Here is a 21,232-nt window from a genome sequence, read left to right on the forward strand (position 1 = left end):
CAGCCCAGAACCGGCTCGTTGCCAGCCCTATCAATGAATCAACTATCGGATTTATTAGTAAAGATTTACACGGAGAGAAAGAACTGTTATGTCCTCACCGAGTTGACTCATAGAGTTTTCAAGTTCCAAGGAGAAGATGATGAGGAAGAAAAAATAATCAGGTCCTGACTGAGTTGACTCATTGAGTTTTTCAAGTTCAAAACTGAGCTTTTAAACATGGGCATAGAACTTTCAACTTTCATGATGCACTATTGTTCTTTGGTACCAAACCCTATTCTTCACCCAAGATTTATACCATGCTTACATGAGTCTTTCCATTACATAGCAAATCCTAGCCTTTCCAGGAATTAGGTGTGGTTCTTTATATTTCAGGAATCCATTATTACATCTCCTAATTTGAATGCTATTCGCTCATTAGTTCAAATGAAATTCTACACACTGCCTCAAAACAAACAGCATTTGATTGATTTCCAAATAAACAACACAAAAAAGGGCCAGCCTTCCTATAATCTGAAAAATCAGCAGGCATACTAGGCTATTTCCATGAATATGCTTTCAAGAAAGAAACTGTTAAAGGCTTTTGACAAATCCTTCTCTAAAGCATGTCCATGGGCCCTCTCACCTCGTTCTCGAGCAACGGAAGCTGAAAGGACCCCAAGATCGCGATTCAAAAATGTCAATGCAGACTCACATTCGGTGATTATTCTTGTGACGGAAGATGATGGTCCCTCCACCTTAGATTCGGACCCAATGGCAACGGCTGCATGAGAATCTCGAAGGTTCCTCAGGTTCCACAGAAACTGTTAGAAAAAAACCACGGTCAGAAATGTTATTACTCAGAATTTCAAACCTGCAGTCCTGGAACCAGCTGAAAGTTTAACGCAGGTCCATTATCAGGAGATAATATGTCAGGTACACACATCTGATAGTGAAAGTTACAAGGATATGCTATTCCAGAACGAGCGGTAATTCATAACTTCCAATTGACGCAGATTTTATACAATGCTCAGCTGAATGACAGCATCATCATTTGGCAAGCATCCAGCACAGATGGGGCCCACCTTTCAGCGGTTCAAATCAGCATCTAGTACAACCCCCACTTGATGGGAATTGGACCAATATCTCCTCAAAGTAATGTCCAGTGTCTGATCAGTGGACCTTTTCGCCATAGCATATGGATTGTTTGCTGTGTTTCCTTTTAACCATCCATTTGCAATCAATCAATCAGATGACTACAAATGTCCTATGAAGTAGTTTTTAGGAACATCACTACTCCACAATGATCCCCAACAGATCAACAGTCCAATCACTGAAAGGTGGAATCCACATGTCCAGAGTGATGGCCTGAATGCAAATGTCAGTAATTCAAGCTGCGCATTGTATGTATCATCCTGGCATACTGTTGTGCATATATTTGAAAGATGAATAACTGTGTAAGTTGTGGTTGCAACAATGTATAATTTAATCAAGTATAACATAAAATAACTGTCAGGAAAAACCAATAGATCCAAGGCAATTGCGTAGTTCTAGGGAAGATTCAGAGTTCTATTTGGACTTTGATACCTTTAAAAGCATTTTATAAGCCTCCAACAATCGATTAGCAGCAGGGCCAAATCCATGCAACTGAGGCACTTCCATCATATGTGTCCAAGGACGAATTTCCTACAAACAAATAATATTTGTTAAAAACTTCCTTGAGAGCATGAGAAAATAGTGATAAGATCATAAATAAACAGAAAGAAGAAACAAGTAACACAATGTGGAAAGAAGAAAAAAAAATCTAGATATTTCAACTAATTCAAAACCATTTGTAACAGAATTCTTTTTTGGAATGTCAAATCAGATCAACCGAACCTCTGATCTGTGTGTCTGAAATTTCACAGAAATAAGCCAACTTAACATTCATCTGCTGCAAATACATCCAAACTGCTTCCTTAATCAAAAGCAGCATCGATCCAAAATAAACAACTACAGGAATCTCAGGAATATCTAAAAAACTCAGAGACTAACTAGAAGTATGCCTGAATCGAGCTCGGTTCCGCTTCTTCAGTGAACCAATCCACCTTGGAATTGAAGCAGAACACAAAAGAGGAACCGCATTAAGCAGGCACTGGTTTCCATGCCTTTCCAGCTCCAGATCATTAGTATGTATGGAATGCGAGTGGTTTGGGGCAGAAAGGGAACACCATTAAGCAGGTTCCAGTTTCATAGAATGGTTGTGATTTGCACAGAGCGCATCCAGTCCACTGCTTTTTGGAGAACTTCCAAGCGTATGGTAATGGTATACATATAAATGATTGTTCAACCCATAATTGCAAAAAATATTTTCTGAAGAAAAATTCAGCAAATCTTTAACTGCATATGGCAAAGAGAGGGGGAAAAAAAATGAAGAAAGAAAGAAAAAAACTTGTGAAGAAAGGTCAAAGACATTTGCAAGCATGCTCCCTACCTTGTTGTAGATCATATTGAAGGACCTTGCAGTTTCCAGAAAAGATTCCAACTGTGCCCGCAGCTGTTGCTCTGCCTCAGCATACTCCTCATCTGGGTTGTAATGATGCTACACCGAAAACTTGAAAAGAATTAAAGATGGAAGGTAATACAGAGGCTAAACAGCCAAGATGCCCAAATACATAAGGAGATTGTCCCAAACCAGACGAAGAAGAAAAAGGGGAGATGTATATTCAAATGGAAGGACTTCATTCTCTGCTAATACACAATAAGGTATTGTTGAAAATCAGCATGGCTTTATAAATCCCATACCCAATGGCTTTACCTCTTTGATATTAGGGCTGCAACTTGGATTCGGGTCAACCCGAACCTGATTGATCCAACCCAATTTCAGTCAAGTTGGGTCAGGTTTTCAGGTCCTTGGATTAGGTATGGGTTGGAAAACGCCAGCCCAATTTGAATTTGGGTTGGGTTGGGGTTGAACAAATTCAGGTTGGGTTAGGCCAGGTGGGAATAATCGCATGTATCTGGGTTGGGCAGGGTCGGTTCGGGTCAGATCGAGCATAGAGGACTTTGGGTTGGGTTCAGGCTGGGCAACTCGGGTTGGAATTCAGGTCAGGTTTGGCTGTGAGTTGGGTCCTCTTGAGGTCAGGTTAGGCTTGGGTTGACCCTCAACCCAACCAAACCTGCCCGAGTTGCATCCCCAGATATATGGAAATATGCAACTGCCAAATGTCTGGTTTTCGTGCTTGATGTATAAGGCTGTGTAATAAGGTGGGGTCCAATTGTTCCATTCATCAGTCAAAACATTGAAGCCAATCACAGTAAATGACTAGCCAACATGTGCTGGGACAAAAACGTGTAACTGGAACTTTGGCCGGGGAGACAGGGCACCGTAAGAAATGAGAATGTTGAATTTCCATCTTATGCAGTTAGGCCACACAAGAATGCAATTGTATACAAAGTAGAATTACCATGGATAACACTTTTTCCATATTTAATTATTGTTTGATATGTTCATTTCCTAGGGCCTTAGTTACAACCATTACAAATCAGTCAAGACTCAAGATTCAACCTTTGTTATTTTATTGCCATTGGGCATCAAGCACTGGAAGTTGGTGATGAAACTGTGATAAAAATTCTGAGTGGATTTCATACACAACAGTGGGCCCCACTGATGTCATGTGTTATATGGAGCACATGAGAAAGTTTCTTTGCAATTACCCCATTTCATAGCATTAAAAGGAAAAAAAAAAAAAAAAACCATAAAATAGAAAGAAAATAACAGAGGGCTGCCAAGTAGGCAAGCCCTTGTCGGAACGGGGATTCATATAGTATATTTATAGAAGTGAGAGTCACATCCTAGAAAAAGGCCAATGAGGTTCCACTCTAGAACAAAAGAAAACGAATTAGGATTGTCCCTATAGGATTTGTTATTTGATATCCAACTCTGAACAAAGATAATGTCAAAATGTCAGCAGGAATATGGGCATATTGCATTATGGAGATGAAAGTGTGTAGGATGGGAATGTGAGCATCGATTCAAGCCACAAAAATTTCACCACTGCAGTTCAACATAAACCATCCAAGAAATAATAGGGCTGAGATCGACTCAGCCCAGGCCAAGCAAAATCAAATTTTCAAATAAGCCTGGCAGCCTGACAGCCCTGCCAAGCAATAAAAGCAGCTCCGAAACATAATTTAATTAAAACAACAAAGAAAGCCTCTACCAAGCCGATGATCAAGCAACTAAGCTACTTCAAGAAACAATACCTGACCCATATTGCTAAAAGTAAAAGATAGGAAGGCTATGGGCTTGGAACAGACCTTAGACGACAAGTCCTGAACCATCTGTTGTAAGTTCAACAGCTTCTTTGAATGTTCAGAGAGCTGCAATTCCAGTTCAGAGACATCTGGCCTGCAAATGAGCTTTGATTAAAAGAAAAGGGAGTTACAACCTGTTTCATATTTTGACAAACAGGCAACATGTGGTACTTGTTCGGTTTCCATCAAGCAAAAGAGCTTCACATCAATATGACTGAAAATAGTGGACATCAAATCATTACCATCGTCATCATCTAAGCCTTATCCCAACACGAGGGTAGGCTCACAAGAGTTTCAACAGTGGTAGACTCACAAGAGTTTCAACACAAGGTCATGGGTTCAAGTACCCATTGTGGTGAAATCCCACTGTGGTGAGTGCGCGGGTGTGTGTGGGGTGTGAGTGCATGTGAAAAACAAAAAAGCCTTATCCCAACTAATTGGGGTCAGCTACATGAATCCTTTTCTGCCATTCCACTCTATCAAGGGCCATAATAAGTTCAGTTAGATCATAAGTCATTGAGTCTTTTCTAAATAGTGGACATCAAATAGTCCTAAAAATGAAGAAACATATTGATTCAGAATGACAATGTAAACTTTAGTATATCAGAAGCATATAAAATGTAGTTATAAACCCTCGAGTATGGATATTTCAATCTTTTCAAAGAAAGTTCTCTTAGGTTTGATGGAACCCCATCAGACCCTTATATGAGGGGGGGAATTATTTTTTGCCCTCTCTATGGTTGGTACTCACTATCCCTGGTCATAAATGGCTGCTTAAGCTTCAGACCACCCATGGGGTGCCTAGGTGAGTGCCTGTGAAACCCTTGTTAAGAAATGATGAGAAGGGAAGCATTTTTCTTGATGAGAAGGGAAGCATATTCAGGTGCAGCTGTGCAGGATTGGAAAAGCATATGTTTCAGCATGTTAGCAAGCATAAAAGCCCAGGAAACAATAGCTAGAGCAGAAACATGAGCTGAAGCAAAAGTTACATACGCTACAAGCTATTTTTCAGGAAAACGGTGAAGTCAACAAACGTCATCAATGATTTATTATATCTTGCTTTTTTCACTAAAAATAAACTAATATTTTCATTGCTTTTAGTGAAATAATATGGGCAACAATATTAAATTAGTTCTGTTACTGGTTTTATTTTTATTTTTTAAGGTTAACTTCATTTTTATTAAGAGAGAGGGAAAAACAAACAACGATATAACAGCACAGAACCAATAGCTACAGAAAGCTAAAAACCAGAAACTACTACACAATTGGGTCTGCGACTAGGGAATTACATACTTCTATGATCCCACACCTTCAACCCTAGTCTAGATGCACCTGCTTTAGCAAGAGGGTCAGCCACCTCATTTGCTTCTCCCCCAATTCGGATGAATTGGATTGGCTGGCCTCTACATAGATCCTAAACTTCTGCAATCATCTCCTCGATTTCCAAGGAGCATGCCCAGCATTCACCCAGTTCATAACATTTCTGGAATCTCCTAATACTGCAGGCACCACATACAGTGGAAAATGACAGCAATCTACATACTGCAGAACATCTCCGCAATTTCTTCTCTATCAGCAGTTTTGTCGCTTGCAGGATGGGTGCTGGCTTATATTTACTCTTTGCCCTATTTTTCATTATTTTAATAAAAAATCTAGAAGTAGTGTATAGCTTAGGTACATGTTGGTGTCTTATGCCCCATGCTTCAAAGGGGTGAATTCTACACTAGATGCTATTCTCTATATAAAGCACAATGTAGCCACAAGCAAATCTTGGGATATTAGGAGATGGTCCTTGATGTAATAGGTGTAATGATTTCTCATCATCTATCCATCCCCTCATTCTTGGTGTAGCTAATAAAATCTTATTATTCTTCAAAGAAGAAGAAGAAGCAATGGCGTGGATTAGTCCCCACTTCCTAGCCCTGAGTCCCCACCCTCAACCCAAAAGTTTTGCCAAGGGGTCAACTACAAGGTGTTCTGTATCGATAACGGTGGCTGTAACGATCACCACCATTACCGATACGGAGTATTGGCATAAAGGCTGTTACGCTCCCATATCAGTTGATTTTAAAAAAAAAAAAAAAATTCCCGAAAAAATCGAAAAGAAAAATATCCAAAAAATCCAGAAAAATGTGAATATGCCAAATATGCATTTTTTATTTTTTATTTTCATATTGTGGCAGTGTTACAGTCCACTCTTTAGTGAGAATGTTGTATCAGGTTGTCTGATGAATTTATAAACCTGACAACCTGGGATTGACTACAAACCTTATATATTTTTCTAATTGTACAATATTAATGATAAATTTATTAAAATGAATGTAATACCAAAACATCTCACATTTGCAAGTTTTACTATTATTTACAGTATTGGAGTATTACATACATCGCGATTCATGTATATTTCATTTCAACATACAGTCCAGAGACATTTTTGTCAAATTATGCAATTTAAATACCTAACAATTTGATATCATTTTCCTTAATTGATCTTAAGAAAAATTGAAATTAAATTTGGGTGAATAGTGTTCCCAATTTGGGGCCGATTTGGCGGACCACTCAATGAACCAAATCAGCCTCAAATTCATGCAATTTATTGGTACTTATGTCATTAATGGATCGGTGGACATTTATTTGATGCAGGACATGAAATTTAAAGATGATATGCAAGATTTCAGACTTAGATCATACTAATTCAGAAACAATAACACAAAAATTCCACATGCCATACAAAAGTCTAAACATTCAATTAAGGGGAATCTATGCGGATCCAAGCCTACACATGATAGGGCTGGATCGATAAAAATTATGAACCAAACGATATTCAAATATAAGAAATAATCATCCACACATGCATAGTAATCAGTCCCTAATCCAAGGGATTCAAAAATTCCAATTCGGGGAACCTTAGGGTAAGAAAAGAGGCATAAAATTGGAGATTTGAGTAATTTAGGGTTAGGTTTAGGAATTTTGGGTGAAAGCGGAGTGAAAGAGAGGAGAGAGACGAACTAGAGAAGTATCGCACATGTGAACAACAACAATGGCCCAGACGCACGTGCGTGTGATCCCAGCCGCACGTGTGTGGGGCCCACTATTCAGAAAAAGGTCACCTTGGCCCTGGTCGGCCAGGCTTGAACTCCAAAACCTCCAAATCTCAGCTCGATCCGATGTACCGTTTGTGCATGGTGCTCCGCCGAAGTTTCAACTTTCCTGTAGGGCCAGATTATAAAATTCTGCTGTGGGGAGGAGAATTGTTGCAATAGATGATTGATTCGAAGTGTAGATGATGAGGTGAGATGAGAATAAGGGATGGTAGAAGATGGGTAGTAGAGATGGCGATGGATGGGGGCGAATCGGGATAGATGTGGCTTCGCACCACGGTAGTTAACCCTTCGATGAAGGGAGGGCTTCGCACCCAATTAGACTTCACAACTCAAAGAGTAGAAAAACGCAAAATTTTTATTAATCTTCAATGAATCAGAAGAGCTACAAGGGGTGCCCATTTATAGGAAAACCCCATATCCCAAAAATCACGCCATGTGTGCAACCTATTACTTGGCGATAAACTAAACTAAAATAAAAACCAAACAAAGAAATCCAAAGCGTTCATGATGTTCTAAATAACAACAAAAAGCAAAACCTAAAATATGAAATCAATCCAACTAGTGGGCCACGATCATGAGATCCCATGATAGGCTTTTCTTAACTAACGGGCCTACTCTTTTGAATCAAAACTTCGTCTTCTAGCTAGGAGACCTTCCCTGGACGTCAAATCTTCGATCCAGATCGACGGTAGAGCCCTCCTTCTGGCGTACGAGCGTAGGGGTGTGGTGTGTGTGCACGTGTGGACAATGTGCGTGGGATGTCCCCATCATTATTGGACAGTGAAAAATGAAAAATACCAAATGGTCCTATTTCAAAAATACCAAATTGAAATAAAAATAGTTCAAACAATTTAATTTTGAGATTATGACTTAGCAACAACAGTCCTTATCACATGTGGTTGTGGCATTTTGCCGTGGAAGAAGGAAACTTCTAGAGGATAATTATTGCTTCAAAATATGACACTCAAATGGGGGACTGGGAGACAAAGGAGTCTTCTCTTTACAAGGCTACTAGTACTTGGAGATCAAGCATGGTGCTTAAGAATGTCTTTCAAAAGGTGTTTCCTTCTCCATTGGGGATGGAACTAGAATCAGATTTTAGGAGGATGCATGGTGCGATGACCTACCCCTATCTCAAGTTTATCCAAACCTCGCTCGCCTTGCTCCCTTTTCAGATATCCTAGCGGCAAACTGTTTCTCGATTAGGGAACACCCCCCCGGTGTAGAAGGTGTCTCTCGGATAAAAAAACAGTTGATTTCCTTGCTCCCCAAGATAAGCTCCGTCTCGTTGTTCCTTCAAGCGAGGAAGACGGCATGGTTTGGAATGCTCATAGATCTAGGTGCTTTTCTGTGCGCTCTTTCTACAAGTTGATTCATACTCCTTCTTTGGAAGAGAATGGGGGGTCATGCTTTTCATTTTTGGTTTTATGCTAGTCATGACGATAGACAATCTCCAAAAGCAGTATTTTCTCATCCCAAATAGATGCTACCTTTGTCAACAAGCTGAGGAAACTATCGACCACATGTTCATTTCTTAACACTTCACTGCTAATCTGTGGTCATACGTTATCTCTCTTTTCACTCATTCATGGCCAATGCCAAATAATCTTAAGGATCTCTTATGGGCTTGGCATAGAGGAGGCATGGTCATAAGGAATGGGGCTCGTTGGCACATATCCCTTCTCGCTGTTTGGTGGGTTGTTTGGGCATAGAGGAATGGTCGCTGCTTTAGAAATTCCTCCTCATCCGTCGAAGAGATTAAAGGCCATATTTCGGCCCTCATATTTTTGGGGCTCCCTTGTGAAGGATTGATTGTCCTTCTTTTTTATTCCCCTTTCTTTTTCTTTTTCTTTGTAATCTTTTCTTGCCAGTCTTTTGGTGAGCCTTTAATAAAATCCAATTATCCTTCAAAAAAAAAAAAAAAACAATGGTCCCATAACTTAATTGATTAATTTTGGATTAATGTATGCCTCATGTACAATTTCTTTTAGCGCCATGTACATGGGGCCCACCTTGATGCATTTGTTGCATATCCATGTCATCCATCCATTTTGCCAACTCATTTTAGGGCATGGTCCAAAAATGAGGTAGAACCAAATCACAGGTGGACCACTAATGGGTGAGGCCCTAAACAGGATGGGGCCAAATCCAAATCTCAAGTGGACCACTAGTGTGTAAGGCCTTGAATGGTACCCACCTCAATGTATGCGTTGTATATGCATGCCCTCCATCCGTTTTTCCAACTAATTTTAAGGCACGGTCCCAAAAAATGAGGCAGATCCAAATCTCAAGTGGACCACATAGTAGGGATTGAATTCCCACCATTAAAAACTTCTTGGGATCAAAAAAGTTTTGGATCAAGCTGGGATTTGTGTTTTCCCTTCATCTAGATCTATATGACCTTATCAACAGGTTCAATGGCAAATCAACATTACAATGGACCCTAGGAAGTTGCAAATGGTGGGCATCCAATCCCTATTGTATGGTCCACTCAAGATTAGGATCTGCTTCATTTTAGGGACCATGCCCTAAAATGAACTGGAAAAATGATGGACAGCAACAATATACAATACATACTGGGGCCCGCAGTCAGCGAAGTCTGTTTTGAAATCATCCGCCCTGCACCCACCGCCCGAGTATATGCTTCAACAGGAATCACACAACTCTTCGATAGAGTTCGTTAATATCCGAACTACAAGGTCAGCGAAACAGTGCAAGTGCAGTGAGTGCCGTACACCGCTAGAGTATTAAAAAAAAATAATTTAATGCTTGGTTGTGAAACAGCCACGGCGTCCATTCGTTTTTAAAACATGAGAGAGAGAGAGAGAGAGAGAGAGAGAGAGAGAGAGAGATCGAAAAGAGAGGGAAAAAGTGAGTGATGGGAGCGCACTAGAGGGGAAGGAAGAAAGAAGAAGCAGCAGCACTGCAGCAGCTGCAGAGAAGAAGAAGAAACATGTAAGTTTTTTTTTCTATTTCTTTTTTATCTTTTTTCCCTGTTTTCTTTAAGGTTACTATGCATAACAACTGTTACGAGAATTGTAACGGCCATTGCAAATCTAATTTCAGGTGGTCATCTCGCATAACAGTATCGACGTAATGGTTGATACGGGAGTAATGCAGTTGTTGTTTAACACGTTGGTCTCCTACCATTGAATTGTAGTTGTCCACTGTCAGTTTCCACAAACATACATCTCCAGATACTTTTCTTTCTTTTTTTTTGGAAATGTTAGCCAACATTTTGTTAAGATAAAGTCACAGGCACATGAGAGAGCTGGAATCAAGTAACCCCTTCATTACTCCAAAAGAAACACCCAAAAAGTAGAAACCATTCAATGTGAGAGACAAAAAAGGGAAGAATATTTTATTTTTATTTAAATAAATAAATAAATAAAAACAAAGAAAGAAAAATTAAAAATAATGGGCCCAACAAAACCTAGAGGGAAAAGAAAAAGAGAAGGAAAGAAAACAGAGGCAGATACTCAAAACCATTAGCTACTTAATCTTCAAGGCATGGCGCATACTCAAGGATCATTTGATCCCAAGCATCCCCCATTAACTATCCAGTACTTAAAGAACTCCTTCGGAATATCACCAAATTTGGTCCTTGACAAAGCACATTCTACGTAAGTAAATTTTGTTATTTGATGTTCATAATTGATGCTACCTTGTTCTAAAAAACTCTCCTATTCCCGTCTTTACAAACTGACTGCAAGATGGCAAAGGGAACCATCTTCACATAATGATTCTTCTCCTAGAAAATGACCCTCCAATCCACCCAGTAGGTCCCAAACCAAAGCCTCCAGCACCAATTCAATGCCAAACAGCAAGCGAAATTGGCCTCAAACCTCTCTTGTCACATGACAATCGAGAAATAGATGGTTAACAGTTTCTTCCTCTTCCCAACACATGAAGTAAACATTTGGAAGAGCAAAGTTCTTTTTATCAAGATTATCAGCTGCTAAAATCTTATTAGCAGTGGCCAGGCAGGCAAAAGCTTCTACCTTCGGAGGAGTGCCCTCCCATCTTTAACAGAAAAACACTGGCACAGCCACCACTTCTAACACCCCTGGTCCAGTTCCCTAGGACCAGTAGCCACCTCTGCTAATACATCCAGTAGTGTACTTATCTCATGATCTTTCAGGCTTGGGCTGAAAATAATATTTCCATCCCACCTTGAATACAAAGCTGGATAAGTGACAGCCAAATCAATGTGTCTCACCCAATCCAGATCAGCAATTGCATTTTATGAGAGCTTCAATTCTAAGTTGGTGGTATAACTTCATATAGAACTTCACCAAATCAAAGAATAGCCTGATAAACGACTCTGTTGCAATGGAAGCCATGTGCCAAATCAATCACAGATTACAAACCAGAACAGGTACAGTGTCCCAGTAATAAGGGTAGCTCAACAAAGATGCCAATACAAGAAAGAACCGACATGCCCTTGATTGGAACAAGAAAGTATGATCAGTCTATGTGATATAACTTCATAAAATCATCTTATATTATGAGTTGCAAGCATTTGAGTGTGACCCACATGAAAATATGAAAGCATAACATCAAGATATGTCTTGGATAAATATTAATTTACAGTCATCAAACAACAGGGCACCCACCCAAACACCACCACATATTTGGTCCAAAGCAAGGAATCCTATAAACTTCTTGCAAAATCATGTTTACAATGAAAAGCTTGCACTGAGATAGCTGACCTTGGTTCAACAGAAATGGTTTGCACTGAAGCAACCTTCTTTATATATATATATATATATATAAAAGACTCTGGCACAAAAATCAATAACTGATTTTTCTGAAATCATTTTTTATTTTCCTTCTCAAAAAACAAAAATTGATATTGGTGCCCATTGACATGTATAGGTTTGGCACATCTCCTGTCTCAAAATTCTAAGTTTTAGATTTGGCATATATCATAATATAAATCTTAACCTACATCTCGGTTTCAAACTGGATATAGAACTGCTTACAGTGGAAATATGGACTGAATTTGGACATCTGCAGGAAACAGCTTGCATTCTTCAGAGAAGATTTGAGCTTGCTTCTCAGCAATGGAATCTAGCAGTTGTATGTCCTTGGCTACCTGCTCATCAACACTGCAAACAGAACCAGATTGTAGAAATTTAAAATAATAATAATCAGCAAATAAATAGTTTTGAGAATGCACCCTCCCTCTTTTTAATTTTCATATAAAAAAATGTTTTGAGAAACCAAAAGGAATATACATTTAAGTTCAAAATGCTGCAGCAAGTGAACGCAGAACCACGAACTTTGGTTCAGAAAACATTAAAATTACTCAGCAGAAATGAAGAAAAATATGTCCCATAATATAAACCAAATAAAATAATATCAACCTCCAATCTGGATTATCAGCATAGCAGCTCGCTTCCACAAGATCAACAATAAGATGAAGCATTTCACAGCGATCTTCATAGCTACCTCGCCCCTGTAATTAGTAGGCACTGATGTTTAAACATAGGGCATTCTGAAAGCAAGTGTTTTTCTAACAGATGTCAAGCAAGTCTAATAGATTCATGAAGCAAATGGAATGTGCGGTATGGCACCAAGTTAAGAATCATTGATATCGTATCTACGGAGAAATGAGCCCCTAATCTGCAAAGGCCAACGTCGGCCAAAACAAAGAAGTATGCAAGTGTTGACTTAACTATTCTTCAATTTATTTTAAGTATTCACCTCCAAAACATTTATATGTAGTCCCTGATATCGAACTCCAAAGTTGTCAGATTGGCGACAGCTGTGAGATTGCATGCTTTTCTTTTATATATACAGCAACAGAGCAACTCTTTAAAGCGGCGACCCAAATAAGACAGGGTGAATTGGTGAGGGCTGACAGACCTGAAAGGGAGATAGGAGAAAATCTAAAAGGACTCAACTCGAGGTGTTGAGAAGGGATATGAAGGCTTGTACTTACTGAGAATAGGGCCTTAAGGATGATAGGCAAAACAAGATTGGCAAAGCCAACACCAAATAGGTGGGACAAGGCTGCGATGATGATATATTGACTCTTTACACACCACTCAAATCAACAAGCATTTCAACCCATAACAAAATCACTTCACATTAACTTATATAGTAAGTTTCAATGACAGAAATAATCACAATAACTGACAGCCTCAAAATCCTCTCTGTAACTAGAATCAGCAATCTCATTTACCTAAAACACTTTCCTCTCTATCATTTATTTCCAGAAACAAAAACGAAATAATTACAATGGCTGTAGAATTGTAGCATTCCTAAGTTTCCAAATGTACGTGTGTTGTACAGTCTCTTCAGATAGCACTGTAATTGCAAAGACTGTCCAATACAAAGTTCTGAATGGGCCAAATGGGTGTGCATTGAACATTCTTGAGATAGCACGGGATTTGCAAAGGCTGCCAATGCCAAATGCATAATTCCTCCAATTCATATAATGTTTTCTTTCCTTCTCAAATTTGGGTTAAAAGCCTTTGAAGACTCTTGAATTTTAATTGGTTTCAAAGCACAACTAGAAGTAATCAAACCAGCATTTGCTTACATATTCTACTTTTTTTTTAAAGGTAACACTATCAGGGATTGAACATTGGATCACTCAAACACTATATGTCTCTACCAGCTCATCTAACATGCAAGAGACTCAACAAGGTTTTTGCCAAATCACTTTAGCATATCTTCTTAAATAGTGTCCATGTGAGTTGTGACCCTTGCAAGATGATGGATGTTTCCTGCAATTGGACATAGAAAATGTAATTGAATTACTCCGTTCAGAAATTAGATCTAGGGTACCAAGCTTTTGCGATGCTGCATTATCTTTCCTATCCACTAGCAAAGAACAAGCTCATGTTTGTTTACAAGTAAATATCTCATCCAAGATTTACTCCAAGTTTTCTCTACTGCTACAGTAAACCCATATCGAAGGAAGGCCTCAATTGGTGATCAAAGGTTCCCATTGATATACTGGCACAGGATGAAGCTGAATTTGAGCCCAGTTTGAAAGAAATCAAACCTAGATTGTACATACCTGATTTGGAAAATCTCTAATGCAAGATCGAAGAAGAACGGACAATGGAAAAGCAATAGGCACAAGAATAGATTGAGCCAACAAGCAACTAGATTAAAGGAAACTAAAAGTAGGAACTAATGTGCTACTGCACAACCCATGCATGTGTACGGATGAATAGTGCACACGTGTGAGCAGTGTACACATGTTAATAATACATGTGTGGGCACCACAGTTTGATCAGACAACCTGCATGGCCCACCAATCTAATGGGGTCAGCCATGCAGCCCACCAATCTGATTGGTGAAGATAACAAACTTTTTGCAGATATAATGCAGAAACAGAATTCAGCCTAGCATTGATGCTTGATTTAAGGAGAAAAACGGGTGGTGTGTAAGCTTAATGTGGAAGGCCTAAGACCATGTTGAATGGGACTTACTGGATTACATGCTGGGCAGAAAGGGATGTGGTCCTAAATGGAGAAGGTAGATAAAGCTTTGTGTTAGTTCCCCCTCTTTTTCGATTCTTGTGAATGGAACCCCGAAAGGCTTCTTCAAGCTGTCTAGGGTTCTTCATCAGGATGACCCACTTTCGCCGTACCTTTTCCTAGTGGTGGCAGAAGCTTTCAGCCTCATTCTTGCCAAAAGCCAAGATTTGGGCTTGTTTCCGGTTTTAGAGTGTCTACATCAGGGGATCAATCGCATCTTCAGTTTGCCGACAATACAATCATATTTTGTGATGCTTCTCTGGATATGATTGAAGACTTGCGGAAGGTGATTATTTATTTCGAAGCAGTCTCAGGGTTGAGAATCAATGTGGCTAAGAGTGAAATGTTAAGGATCCATTTGTCTAAAGAAGAACTATCTGCTCTTGCGAGGGCATTTGGTTGTAAGGCCGACTCATTTCCTTCCACATATTTGGGTCTTCCCTTATGTATTGGGAAGCGGGCAAAGCATTTGTGGGATAAGGTCGTGGAGAGGATAGAAGGCAACTTATCCTAGTGGAAAGGCATATATCTTTCTTTAGGGGAGCGATTAACTCTGATCAGAACGGCTTTCTCCAACATGCCGTTGTACTTTATGTCACTCTTCAGATGTCCCCAAGCAGTATGTGCAAGATTAGATAAGATAAAGTGGGATTTTCTTAGGAAAGGGAATGCAGAGGGTTCCAAGTTTCATCTGATTAGCTGGGAGGAAGTGTGCAAACCCATACCCCAAGGAGGTGTTGGTCTTCGGGATCTTCACTCTATGAATTTGGCTTTATTGGGTAAATGGCTTTGGTACTTTGGAGTGGAGGCAGAGGATCATTGCATCTAAATAAGGCCTACAAGAGGGAGGGTGGGAAACCAAGTTATCCTCGAGGCATATAGAATTTCCTATGCTTGGAGGGTGGTTATGAACATCAAGGAAGATTTTTACTGAGGTATCTCCTTCTTTTTTTGAGAGACGGGTCTAGAATCAAATTTTGGGAAGATGTGTAGTGTGGAGAGTCTCCACTTCATATGGATTTCCTGAATTTAGCATGTGTAGCTTTGGGGGTGGGTGTGTGTGGTGGATTGCTACTCTTGGGTGGGCTCCCATGTCTGTTGGGTCTCGAGATGTAGAAGAAATTTGTCAGATGCTGAGATGGATGATCTCATTGGCCTTTTGGGCAGGTTACAATCAGTTTATCCCTCTTCCGAGGAAGATTCCTGGGTTTGGAAGGGGCACTCTTCAGGCAAGTTATCTGTCAAATCGTTATATGGGTTACTCCATCCCTCTCAAGATCCTCCATCTCGGGACAGCTATGTGTATCACTTTTGGTATTATTATGGACTGTCATTGAAAGTGGCTGCATTTACATGGCTGGTGGGAAGGTAAAAAAGTGTTAGTGATTGATAATCTCAAGAAGAGAGACGTGGTCATTCCGAATATGTGTTGCTTGTGTTGTTGTGATGAGGAATCCATTGACCATCTCTTCATTTTTTGCCCATTTGCCCGTAGGGAGTGGGATCATGTGCAAACTGATTCGGAGGTGCAATGGGTGATGCTGGGCTCAGTTCAAGATCTCCTTTGGGCATGGCATGGAGGTTATTTTGGGAAGTATGGGAGCATTAGCTGGCTAATGGTTGTGCCGGCTGTGTGATGGGCCTTAGGGGGCGAAAGTAACAAGAGGCTATTCTAGAACTCCTCAAGATCGCTTGAGGCAGTTGTTGATCAGATTTTTTTGTCAATTTCAGAATGGTTTGTTTATTGCCTTAACCGTTAATGGTTGGGTTCTTGTGGGGTGGATCTCTTGTCTTTCCTTTTCCTTTTTGTATTATTTTCCTCTGTTGCTTTGGCTAGCAAGCCTTTTATAAAAATTTCCATTAATCTTCAAAAAAATAAAATAAATAAATAAACTGAATTCAGCCTAACCAATGACTGCAGGTGATGGTTTTGATGCAGAAGACAGAAAGTAGATCGACCGATAAATGCAGAAAACAGTTTATAAGCATGGATTGGTTAACCCAAAGTGGAAAAGCAACAGTCAAGATGTTAGAACTTCCTCTTATACGAAAGTTTGGCACAGGAGGAAGCCGAAACTGAGCCTAAATGAAAGAAAACAGATTGTTAGTGTCAAAAGCATGGTTAAAAGACTCAGTGATTCGACCTGACTCATTCGGCTGTGAGTTGAGTCACAACTTGCCAAAGCCAACGCTGAATCAGCCCCAACTCACCCGAGTCAAGGGTGACTCGGGGTATCAAACTGGATAGGGTCCAACCGATTCCAAGTCGATTCTGACAAGTTGCACTTGCATCGGACTCATCCAGGTATTAAAACCACGGTACAGACCCCTGTGTGTTATGTGCAGAGTACCATACTGGTAGTGTACACAGTTCTGCATACTCTAACACTGATTACCAGATTTGGAATTCAATGTTGATCTCCAATGCAAAAAATCACTTGCAGAAGTAAAAGTAGACAGAAAATTGGAGAAGAAATGGGCAAGTATCACACCACTAGATCAAAGGAGCATCGGACCCCTTAACTACACACCCAGCATCTAATTAGGATAACGTGAGTACCAATTTTAAATTAATTTAACTTTGTTACACAAGACGAATCTTTTTAATGTCAAAGGCAATGACGAGATTACAAATGACAAACTTAATTTGGAAAAATCCAGTCATGTTTAATATAGACATCCACTCTCATATGATTGGAATCAAAAACTCACTTGGATGGCATCTGTGTCAATTGTAGATGTAATACCCAAAAACTTTGCTATTTCTGCCAAATCTGCAACCAGAAGTCATCATTGGCAATAATATAAAATTATAAATTGTCAATACAATATCGTCAATTCTCTTTAAAAAATAAATAAATAAATTATAAATTGAATAACAAAGATAAGTGCATATTTCTGCTCATGTGTGGTTGGATGGAGAGGGTGCGGATGTGTGTCAATGTTCCTATGTGTGTGTATGAATGATAATTGCAATAGCAACAAATTTTCAAAGGGAAAATTGTGAGGATATTCCATACAAACTTCTGATGATTTAATGATCATCTTGAAGGGACTGGTGATTGATCTTATTTATCTAGTTGTTTCTGAATATGTGGCATGGGCACTTTACAACCTCTTTAAAACTTCCTATTTGAGCCAATGTGCATGATTTCTGCTGATGATCCTTGCTATCTGTGTGTCAAAGTGTGGAAAGCTCATGTTCCTCCAAGGGTTCAAGCACTCATATGGATTGCCACAGCCAATAAAATCCTAATGTTGACAATATTAAGAATAGGAATATGGCAATGCCCAATATGTGCTCTGTGTAGAAAAGATAAGGAATAAATGGATCATTTATTCTTTATAGTCAGGCGACAATTTGTGATCTTTTCATTTTTCTCTTCTTCTTCTTCTTCTTCTTCTTTTTTTATTTATTTTTTATTTTTTATTTTTTGGGGGCGGGGGGAATATTTGAAGTTCCCTAAATCTTGTTAGATACGTTAAAAGTGATAACCAGACAGATCTAGTAAAAGACAATGAGATTAATGAAAGGTGGAGAAGTTATTTTCAGAATTTGCAAAATGACAACCACTCTGAGACCATACGGATAGAATGAACCATAAACTTAAATTACAATGGAGACCATTGATACTTTTTCAATAGGATTAGGATATCTAAAGTGAGAGAAGCTCCAAGAAAGATGACAACGGGAAAGGCCCTTGGACCAAATGGCATACCAATAGCAGTCTAGAAGTGTATGGGAGATAATGGGTTATTTTGGTTGACAAAGTTGTTCAACAAGATTGTGAGATTGAAGAATATGCTAGACAAATGGAGGAAAAGTACCATGGTACCTTTTTTGTAAGAATAAAGGAAACATACAAAGTTGCACTAGACTAAGGCATGAGAGGTCTGGTTTTTATGTCATCACTGGACCTTTTCCAAAGCATGGTAGACTTATTTGGAACTTGTTCCCTTTTGCAATCCTTTGGAGCATTCGGAGAGAGGAATCTAGAATATTCAATAGCAAAGTCTCCTCTCTTGCTTCCTGTAGTGCTCAATTGTCTCTTTTTTTTTCGCACGGAGGGGGGGGAGGTGGATGCTCGTGCTTCCTGAATTTTCAGGGACCTCTTTGTTTTGCTATGAAGACATTGTTTTTGGATGGCATGTTTTACTTTGTGGCCTAGTTATTTTTGGCTGGTCTTCCTTCTTTTGCTCTCTTGTTGATATTTTGATCAGAAAGAAGTGACAAGAGGATCACATTCTACTTTCAATGCTTGCTTTCATATGGTTCCTTTTGGTTCCAATGGATTAGTCATTTTCTCCACACAAAATAATAAAATAATAAAAAGACATGTAATTGGCAGATTAAGGTAATTTTTGCCATTTGTCTTGTCAAATATTAGCCATGTTATATCACAGAGTTTTAAAAGTCAATAAAGCGCTCGAAAAATGCCGTCCAACTCGCCTCAAACAAGAAATGACTCGAGTTAAAGGTATTAAACTTGGTTCTTTTAAAACCCAAGTCAACTAATCAGGTCCTCAAAAACTCAGCTGAGCACTCATCTCAATCAGCTACTGATAAATTCAATAGACAAGACTGCAAGACTCAGTTGAATACAACATGGAGGTTCACCTCAATTCAGAGTGACTCAAGTCTCCCATCAATTCAATTTTAATTCCCCGTCTCTAGAGTAAGTTACTTCTAATGGATAAAGCACTAACGATGTGGTTTTATCAGAACCTAAACCAAGCAACTTTACAGTACTTCTACAGACAAATCTATCTGTGACATTATACAGCATTACCAAATCCCAGAATTTCAGCACCAACGATCCAAAAAAAAAAAAGAATGTAAGTAAGAAGGAAGACTTACATTGTATACGGGCTGTCTCTTCATCACGATCCATCACATCACCTTGCAAGTTTTGTTGGGTAAATGGTGATTTATCACCTAGAAGCCTGTCAATCATCAAAATTTATGTTCGGAAATATCCACTATCACTCATAATAGCAGTTTGAGAAATCCCAATTGTACAAAGCATAACGAGTGGTGTGAAACTGTGAGCAAAGAAATTCAACGCTTGAGATCGAAATTCTTCTAAATTTGAATTCGATTCTGTACGAACAGATAATCTCTTCGTAGAAAGAAATGATGAAAGAAGAAAGAGAGAGAGAAGGGGGGACCTGAAGAAGAGCCATTCAAGAAGGGAGTATCTCTCCATGCCAGCGAAGAGTAGAGATTGGGCGGGAGCATTTGCTCGAGGGTAATTTAGTAATACCAATTTCCTCTGTATTTCTTCCATTTGCTTTGCTGCCATTTCCTTCTCCTCTCTCGTCTCTCTCACTGAGAAGGAACTGCGCTTCTCTTTCCTTTCCTTTTGGGATCTTGCCGGCGGATCTCTGAAATGTCTAAATTGCCCTCGTGCGAATGAGATGGTCTAGCCGAGGATGCTTATGTGGGGCCCACCGTGATGTTTTTGCGATATCCACTCCCATCCGTCCGTTCTGCGAGATCGTACGAAGACATGCGACCGAAAATGAGGTGGATCCAAAACTCAAGTAGGCCATACGAGAGGGAAAACCGGAGGAAAGAGTTTTCTACCGTTGAATGTTTATATGCCATCCAAACCATTTATAATATCATTCCCAACAGGGTTAAGTGAAAACAATAAAAAATTACCCTTACACGAAAATTTTGTAGCCATAAAAATGTTTCAATGGTGGTCACTGAATCCCCACTGCTTCCTATCGTGCAGCCCACTTGAGTTTTGGATCCACCTCATTTTCTGTCGCATGTCCTAAAATGAGCTCACAAAACGGATGGACGGGTTCGATTTCTCGAAAACATCACGATGGGCCCCACCTACATCACTGCGTTGGAACTTACTGCAAAACGCTTTGGCACGAAATCTGCGCACGGATTGGGTACACGCTACTGTCTGGGATATGTGGGACCCACCATGATGTATATGTTTTATCCACGCTGTCCATCATTTTTAAGAGATCATTTTAGGTCATGAGCCCAAAAATGAGGCAGATTGAAATCTCAATTGGACCACACCACGTGAAGTAGTAGGGATTGAATTCCTACAGTTGAAAACTTCCAAAAGGCCCACAACGATATTTATTTTCCATTGAACCTGTTCATAAGGTCACGTAGACTTGTATGCTTAGAAAACATAAATATCAGCTTGATCCAAAACTTCCACGCCCCAAGTAGTTTTCAACAGTAATCTTTCAATCTCCAGTGCTTCCTATGGTGTGGTCCATTCGAGCCTTCAATCTGACTACTTTTGAGAATCATGGCATAAAATGATCTATCAAAATGGATGGATGGCATAGATAAAACATACACATCAAGGTGGGCCCCAC

General features: G+C 39.5%; 1 protein-coding gene across 1 annotated transcript; it reads right to left on the minus strand.

Moving 5' to 3' along the window:
- Positions 1–337: 337 nt before the first annotated feature.
- Positions 338–20,323, minus strand: LOC131240475 (AUGMIN subunit 7). The gene is made up of 9 exons (XM_058238732.1): positions 20,045–20,323; positions 19,734–19,819; positions 17,588–17,649; positions 12,746–12,837; positions 12,362–12,487; positions 4,276–4,366; positions 2,450–2,557; positions 1,564–1,662; positions 338–800 (listed from the first exon to the last, which is right to left on the minus strand). Exons 1-9 carry the CDS (start codon positions 20,176–20,178, stop codon positions 531–533), a joined length of 1,068 nt encoding a protein of 355 aa, XP_058094715.1. The 5' UTR covers positions 20,179–20,323; the 3' UTR covers positions 338–530.
- Between the last annotated feature and the right edge of the window lie 909 nt (positions 20,324–21,232).

This window comes from Magnolia sinica, chromosome 3 (assembly GCF_029962835.1).
Source record: "Magnolia sinica isolate HGM2019 chromosome 3, MsV1, whole genome shotgun sequence".
Taxonomy (NCBI): Eukaryota; Viridiplantae; Streptophyta; class Magnoliopsida; order Magnoliales; family Magnoliaceae; genus Magnolia; species Magnolia sinica.

Excerpts from the sequence above, each read along its gene's own strand:
- LOC131240475 (XM_058238732.1), bottom strand. The coding sequence starts at position 20,178 with ATGGCAGCAAAGCAAATGGAAGAAATACAGAGGAAATTGGTATTACTA. Across the intron at positions 17,650-19,733 it reads AGAGACAGCCCGTATACAAT|ATTTGGCAGAAATAGCAAAG; the intron begins GTAAGTCTTCCT and ends TTCTGGTTGCAG. Across the intron at positions 4,367-12,361 it reads ATTCAGTCCATATTTCCACT|GCCAGATGTCTCTGAACTGG; the intron begins GTAAGCAGTTCT and ends GCTCATTTGCAG.